We start from the raw sequence: 8,550 nt of genomic DNA, 5'->3' as shown, positions 1-8,550 counted from the left end.
AGGGGGAGGGGATACACCGCTCTTCAGTATTTTGAAAGTGATTGCAGTACCAGTTTTGGCCACAATCTTACATATGGTTCCTTTAAGACTACTTTTATTAACATAACTGCAAACTTTCAAGGCACCTATTGTAGTCAGGAAGTACATTTGAAGTTAATGTAAAATATTACAGAAGCATGCCAAATGAATAGAAATGAGGATAAGAGTGTATTCAAAATACACTACTACACTATTATTAGTTATACTGTAATGCCTTTTAAGTACATTTCCAATACACTTGGGATGTTACAAAATTGTACTGAGACTGTGTTCCGAATGCTCATCTCTTTTTGTATAATGTACTTAAGAACACTTAAAGTTTGAAAAAAGTTGTTCCATTTTAGCATACAATTTACACTTGAAGTGTGGTCAAATTGATTTTAAGTTGAATTTAATACATAATTGAATACACTTAAATACACTTGGATTTGGCGAAAAAAGTACGAACTGTACTTAGTACGCTTTTAAAAAGTATATTTTTAATAGATTTATTTTTCACCTGGGATGACATGGCAGAAGTACAGTGCATGAAAAGTTAATCATACATCATAAATATTTGTTCCCAGCTTAATGTGTGTGTGTGTGTGTGTGTTAGTGAGAAAGAGAGAGACGTGGTTAAAGCCCAATAAAACTATGACAAAATAATTCTAAAGTTAGCAGGATAGTTCTACAAACCTTTTTACGTTCCCAAAAACATTTTTTTTTAAATATTTTTTTCATCTATCATATTTCAACACAGAGAAGCTAGGTCACTACAGATCTGTCTTATTTTCCTCTAATTTGACTCAATATTGAATGCTGTATATTGCTGTATATGAAGGCTGAATATTCAGTAGCTGCTTTTCACAACAGACTCTTGGGTCACTACAAAGAAAACATAAGGTTAACAATTGCAATGAATGCTGAATGTAACAGCAGGTATTCTGAACTAGAACTCAGGAAAAGACATTCCAAACACCTTTGACATCTGGCCTATATATCTGGCACAGACTTGGCCAGAACTTGACGGGCCTTCTTCAATCTCTCAATTCGCTCTGAAAGATACTTCCTCTTCCGGGCGATGTCTCCTTTCTCCTGGACAAAACTGTCTGCATCTTTGTGTCTTATCATGCCTGACATGGCTGCCTTCACATTAACAATGTACTGCTCCAACATGTGGTACATCACAATCAGGGGCACTTGATTGGCCAGTCTATCGGAGGTGATCTGAGGGAACGAAACCAGATGTAAAAGCAAGCATGAACAGACACAGGGAAAGTATGTAAATGTACGCTACAAGTATGTAAATGTTCTGTACAAAAAGAAGACGAGGAAGCCAGTGACGTACCATGTAGTAGGCGCTTAGATGTTGAGCCATCTCGCGAATGTCTGCACTGATAGGCTTAACAAAGACAAAGGGCTTAGTAGATTCAGGTCTCGCTTTGACAGCTTCTAACTGGCGGCTGTAGAGACCATCTTGGGAATAAACTATTCTCTCCATCTTAAACTGTGACTTCAGTCTCTCCTCGGCCCTTTCGAACTCCTGTTCTCTAAGGTCCTCCAGTGGATCCTTAGCAGCCCTCATCAGACTGGGATAAGCTTCAAAAAAGGTGCTGGTGGTTTGGTTCACAGCAGTGGTGATGGTCTCTTTTATTAAGATAACAGGAGAGGAAGAGGAAAGTTGAAATTTGAAACTGACATGTCATAAAAGTAATCTAGCTCAACAACAAGCTCATCCAAAGTGTTCAAATTCAATTTGAACAGACAAATATTAACCACACACCTCTCCAGGAATGCACCGATCTGACGTTTTAATACCAAAACCAAAACCACAGGCTTTAGGTACTGGCCGGTGCAGAGGTATTTCTTTGCTATATGCACCTTAAAACATGACAGCGTATGTATGCCGCCTCTGCATATGAATACATGAGTTTTGCGTAAACATATAGGAGAATTTCTCATAGAAATACTCCAAATTTGGAGGTATAACTTTGCAAAAATGTGAGGGGGTCAAGTTGGAGGCACTGTTTGCCATGGAATGACCCGGCTTTGGAGATATTGCAAGCAGCCATTGAATTATTAATTATTAATTATGATTATTATTTTTTAGCTCCCTTCAAGCTAAATGTATGGCTGTACCGATGTGCCGTTAAAGTAATACTCGCACATGGACATAAACACAGAACATAGAACCACCCAAATTGGGTTGTTTCTAACCCAAGTGCTAAGTCACTATGGGACAGCAAACATGTTGGGTTAGAATGACCCAGCAAGATGGGTTGGTAATTTAACCCAACTTGTGGGTAGCTTAATCAACCCAGATATTGGGTTATTCTAACAGGGATGTTGGGTTACAGTGACCCAGAAAATGGGTATGTCCTTTTGATCCAATAATGGTTTACATTAACCTCTTTAGTTGGGTTCATTTGACCCATCAATTTTGTTGAATTATGTTATTCTCTTTTTTTTAGCTTGTGGGTTATAAACATACAAGCCAATTAAAGAAGCAAACAAGTTCAAAGAATATAATACTGATCATTTTAAACAAATTACTCACTTAGTACTTAATCATCAGTACTCACGTAGTATATCTATCACTAGGCTTACTAATTTTTACGTTTTTCTTTCCAGGAGCCAATACATTACACATTTAGCCTACTCTCTACTAATATAATACTCTCTACTAATATGAGATGTAATGAAGAGAATCTTGAATCTTCAATCTTACATTTATTTAAAATGTATCAAAAGCTAAAAACCAGGAAAAAGCAGTCATCATACAAGAACAAATAGATAAAAATAGATAAGAGCGAACATTTAAGGGAGCGTTCGTTATTTATTAACGGGGTCACCGGAGGGATTTTGAGTGCTTCAGTCAAAAGTTGCACGACCCTCCCCTGCCTGCAAGAAAATGTTCAACGTTAACGTTCGAGTGAATTGTTCACTCGCTGACAGTTGTCAGCTTATTGGGTTGTCACATTTACGACGTGTTATCCGATACTGTTATCCGATTTCTTCTTATTACAGTGCATGAAAATGCACTGTACTGTTCTTCCTAGGCAACAACAACTTTTTCTTATTATTATTATTCTGCTTACCACTTTTTCCGTAAGCTATTTCTCTTTAACAGTTTAACTTAGAAACTTCATTCAAACTTTGTAACGTAGGTATTCAAACGGACCAAGCTGCTATGTCTTTTCAACTTTGAAACTTTTATACTTTTTAAACTATTAAAGAAAAACTTTTTAAAAATCCCCATAGACTTAACATTGCCGATTGTGACATCATAATACGGCCATTGAGCAATTAGAATCCTATGGCAGGTGTTCAGGCCACCTGGATCAACTGCCAGTCTCAGGCTTTAAGCATACAAACTGGCCCTATTAAGACTACACATCCTGTTCAACTGCTTCCTCTGCCAAAAACTGTTTCAAAATAAAAGTCCTCACTACAACATTTCACTGTTAAACAATTTAACCCTTTAAACTACGGAACTTTTTAACTGTTCAGCCATTGTAACTGTTACTTGTCATCAACTATGACTCCTACCTACTGTAGCTAGTTAGCATGTTAGCATTGCTAGCATTGTTACATTTTTAGCAAAACTGCTAAAAATGATTAGCTAAGTTAGCTAAGTAACATGGTTAAAATAGTTAGCATGTTAACATGTTAGTTAACATTTTTAGCATAACTACTAAAAATGATTAGCTAGGTTAACTAAGTCACATGGTTAGCATAGTTAGCATTGTGATTGTGACATCATAATACGGCCATTAAGCAATTAGAATCCTATGCCAGGTGTTCAGGCCACCTGCAGTCTCAGGCTTTAACCCTTTAGGCGCCAGAGGTTTTTTTCCGAAACGATCAATTTTGACATCTTCATTTCAAAAGGCTATATCTTAAAAGTGATAAGAGATAGAGACTTTCTGTAAATTAGAGAAATATTAAGGATGACCCAACGTTTATGTAGAGATTAAATGTTTATATCTAATTTGCATATTATGACGTCATATGGTGGCGGCCATCTTGGATTATAGAATTTTCATGAAAAGTCGCATGTTTGAATGATAAAATGCACCACTTCTTTCCCCCCAAAATGTCCCTCACCTTCTGTATGCTATATTGCACAATACTGAATGCTCAGGTAAATAGTAAGTAGTGAACAAACTGTGTAAATCATTACTAATAAATGGCAGAAACAAACCAAATGCATGTAGCGGTAGACTGGCCTTTTGCTGTAGAGATTTTCCATTTACTACATACAGTAGGCACTCTGATTCCATGTATGGGGCACATATAGATTATTCAGATGACACACAAACACAAGTAGACAAGACCTGTTTAGTTCAAAAGCTCATTTGCCACGGCAAGGTACAGATCAGGAGTGAGATGACGAGACAAGACAAGAGACAATGTTAGTATTTTTTTTCTTTTTGTTGATGTTTTTTTGTTTTTTTTCTTAGCTGACAAAGACACACACATCACAAGGACATGAACACACAAAAAGTAACACATAGTGTACTGTATGTCCTAAATGATCAGGGAAGTAGATAGCAAATCAACAGTGTAAATCATTACTAAATGGCTGACATTTTTTTTTTTTATGTAGCAGGCCTTTTGCTGTAGAGATGATAATGAATATCCCTATCCATACAGGGCCGGCATTCCCATCATCTTGTGATAGACTATGCATGACCTAATGTGTGTGTGTGTGTGTGTGTGTGTGTGTGTGTGTGTGTGTGTGTGTGTGTGTGTGTGTGTGAGGGAGAGCGCGTGTCACCACCTCCACCATGCGAGCAGCATGGCCAGATCTGCCTCGCGCGTGGAGAGAATTTGCGCAGCTCGGACTAGGCCTACTGTCATTCTCATTGCGACTCCCCACACTGCCACTACGTTCCCCCCTAACTGTCCTATGAGCACTTCAACCTCGTCTAACATACCCAGTGGCATTAGACAAAGGCTCCACCACGTTACTGTCGCCGCGATTGTGGAGAGGCACACGTTCAGAAGACAGAAGCTAGCGCTATGGACATTATGCTACCTCCATTATGCTACCTCCAGCCTCGTTCGCCACACCACTATCACCCTGCTAACTTCCCGATGAACACTCCGAACCCGTGAAACATTATTCCCACCAGTGACATTAGGCAAACGATTCAACGTTTGTGCTTGGTGTAAGCTAAACTATGGAGTAAACTCTCACTTTGTCCAGCTGCATCATTGCAAGGCAGGGACGCATCTGAAGCCTCACTAAACGAATCACCGTCATTTTCTGAAGGCAGATATTCCCCTTCAGAATCAGGGTCCGCGAATAGAAGACCCAACACTTCATTTCAGGTAAACTTTTTTTCATGCCATTAGACGATAATCTAATGCAAATACTCGCTGACGTTGACAATATCGCTCTGACAAAGTGGCTCACACGCACACTAGCTCCGGTATTTCACGCACTGATTCAATGCGCTGTAGCTAGAAAGTTTTGTTTAAAGCGTGCCCTTTTTTCGACTCGGGGATGACGTATGACATGTCTGCCATCTAGTGGAGTGGAAGTCGAACGAAATATGACACCCTATTTGACTAAATCGGCCGTTTTATTCAGTACCGCATCTTGTCGACTATAGTCGACTGTGGCGCCTAGAGGGTTAAGTCAAGTCAAGTCAGATTTATTTGTAAATAAATTTATTTGAGTGCAACCCAAAGCGCTCCACATATAAGACATTGTCATTGACACAGACTAACAAAGACAATAGATGCCGGACGGAGCGGCGTAGTCGCCAGCGTACCCGTGACACCAAGACATACATTTAAGAAATAACAAACACAAAAGATGCCGGACGGAGCTTCGTAGTCGCCAGCGTACCCGTGACACCAAGACATACAACAAACAAATTAATAAATAAAATTAATTAAAAATAAAATAAGTCCACAATCGAAAATAACATAAATAAAGAGTGATTACATTTAACTAGAAAAATAAATACAAAAAATTAACAGAACATTACATAAAATTACGAACATTACATAAATACAAACAAAAACATGATGCCAGACAATCTTTAAGCATACAATCTGGCTAGCTAGTTAGCATTGTTAGCAAAGTTAGCATTGCTAGCATTTTTTTTTTTTTTAGCAAAACTGCTAGAAAACATTAGCTAAGTTAACTCAGTAGCATGGTTAACATAGTTAGCATTTTTAACAAAACTACTAGAAAACATTAGCTAAGTTAGCAAAGTAGCATGGTTAGCATAGTTAACATTTCAGCATACATAGCAACATAGTTAGCATGTTTAGCAAAACTACTAGAAAACATTAGCTAAATAGCATGGTTAGCATAACTGTTAGAAAACATTAGTTAAGTTAGCTAAGTAGCATGGTTAGTATTGTTAGCATAGTTAAAATTGTTAGCATAACTGCTAGCAAACATTAAAGCCATTCAAACATTTAGTTATCGTCAAATATCTACCTATACACAGCCATTAAACTATTTGAATATCAACATTCATTAAACTTTCAGTCAACAACTTTTAAACTATCTACATTCAATTTTTAAACGGTCTACTTTTAAACTATTAACTTTTATTAAGCTATGTCTATCCTAGCATTATCACAACTTTTGCATTTTCATGAACTGGTAATTCCTTGGAATTGCATTTCTAGTTATTTTTCTTCTACGTATTTGTGCGTTTAATTCAGCTTCAACCATTTGACGTAGAAACTTCGTTCAAACTGTGTTGCGTAGGTCTTACTTAGGTGACTTCAGCTATGTATTTTTCAACTTTTTAAACTATTAATTAAAAACTACTAAAAATTTCCCCATAGACTTAACCCTTAAAGGAGAATTCCGGTGTGATATTGACCTAAAGTGTATTGAAACATGATACCGAGTGTGAACGTATGTCTCATAGCCCATCTCGACTTGTCCCCTGCACTCCAAAATCTGGCGCTAGTTAGCCGATGCTACCAACATCTTTTTCAATAGTGGTGCTTCGGCATCGGGATAGCCATGCAAATAAATCACTGTTTTACACCCATTTACGAGGCTCAATGTATCTCCACACTTCATTGGTAGACTTCCTAGGGCCCTGACATTTAAAACGAGACATTGAGAACTTTGAAAAAGCACTGGTAGTTTACTTACAAGACGATTTATACAGACAGTATCTTCACGAAGTTTAACGTTTGCAGCCATCTTGAATTTAGTCACGATAAGTCGAGCAACGAGTAAGAATGAACAGGTATGATAAGGGATCAGATTCCAAAAATAATTCAGTGGAAATGCATGGATTCCAGTTTCTTCCAGTAGCAGCAACTGGAATCCATGCATTTCCACTGAATTATTTTTGGAATCTGATCCCTTATCATAGCTGTTCATTCTTACTCGTTGCTCGACTTATCGTGACTAAATTCAAGATGGCTGCAAACGCTAAACTTCGTGAAGATACTGTCTGTATAAATCGTCTTGTAAGTAAACTACCAGTGCTTTTTCAAAGTTCTCAATGTCTCGTTTTAAATGTCAGGGCCCTCGGAAGTCTACCAATGAAGTGTGGAGATACATTGAGCCTCGTAAATGGGTGTAAAACAGTGATTTATTTGCATGGCTATCCCGATGCCGAAGCACCACTATTGAAAAAGATGTTGGTAGCATCGGCTAACTAGCGCCAGATTTTGGAGTGCAGGGGACAAGCCGAGATGGGCTATGAGACATACGTTCACACTCGGTATCATGTTTCGATACACTTTAGGTCAATATCACACCGGAATTCTCCTTTAAAGGAGTAGGTTTTTTGAATTCAATGAACCCAGATATTCTTTAGAACGTTCATTTCTCAACATTCCCGTCCTTTAAGGGTTAACATTGGCGATTATGACATCACAGTAGGGCACTTAGAATCCTATGCCAAGTGTTCCGGCCACCTCCAGCAACTGTCTGTCTCAGGCTTTAAACATACAATCAAAGATCCTTGATTACTAGCAAGATAGAGCAACGTAATTCGTTACTATGGGAGCAAAACGGGACAGTTCCGGTCTGCATAAGTGGGAGTCTCACCTTACGTCACTAAATAAACTTTCTCTCTTAACAAGCAATAAGAGCAGATAAACATAATTGTGTTCACAGTATTATTGTCTATAATCATGTATGATACCAATGAATCGTTTTTTAGGACATGGAATGAATAATTTAATTAGTCTGTGAACCGAGCTAGCTAGCTAGCTAACGCTAGCTTAAAACGCTATACAAGTGAATGGGAGTAGCTATGGCAATACAGCTATGCGCTAACAAGTGACTAGTAGTTGAAGGACTTCGCTTAAACTTAATATACTGTTGCAAGTTCAACTAATGTCAGTAATGTTATTCAGCTAGTTGTCATTTCAAAAAAATTACATTCTCCGTTTAAAATGTTATCTTAGCTAAGAGGCTAGCTAGCATGCTAACAACCAGACAGTAACTGGCAGCAGCATGGTCTGATATTAAGTTATTTTATTACAAATCCGAACACTAAAAAAATACATTATTAGGCTTGAAATGATCAC

The 8,550-nt window shown here is 37.9% G+C and overlaps 1 protein-coding gene across 5 annotated transcripts in view; it reads right to left on the bottom strand.

Moving 5' to 3' along the window:
* Positions 1–500: 500 nt before the first annotated feature.
* Positions 501–8,550, bottom strand: part of LOC121693909 (interferon-induced GTP-binding protein Mx-like) — a 29,319-nt gene continuing 21,269 nt past the window's right edge. For 3 of the 5 annotated variants that reach the window (XM_042073699.1, XM_042073719.1, XM_042073683.1), the window contains 2 exons: positions 1,367–1,665; positions 501–1,245 (listed from right to left, as the gene is read on the bottom strand). In XM_042073699.1, coding sequence (XP_041929633.1) covers positions 1,012–1,245; positions 1,367–1,665 — 533 coding nt within the window. In that variant the 3' untranslated portion in view covers positions 501–1,011. The remainder of the gene's footprint in view (positions 1,246–1,366; positions 1,666–8,550) is intronic. The other 2 variants (XR_006025613.1, XM_042073709.1) reach the window with 2 other exon arrangements.

This window comes from Alosa sapidissima, chromosome 2 (assembly GCF_018492685.1).
Source record: "Alosa sapidissima isolate fAloSap1 chromosome 2, fAloSap1.pri, whole genome shotgun sequence".
NCBI classification, from domain to species: domain Eukaryota; kingdom Metazoa; phylum Chordata; class Actinopteri; order Clupeiformes; family Clupeidae; genus Alosa; species Alosa sapidissima.
This window is presented reverse-complemented; position numbering and strand designations above follow the sequence as displayed.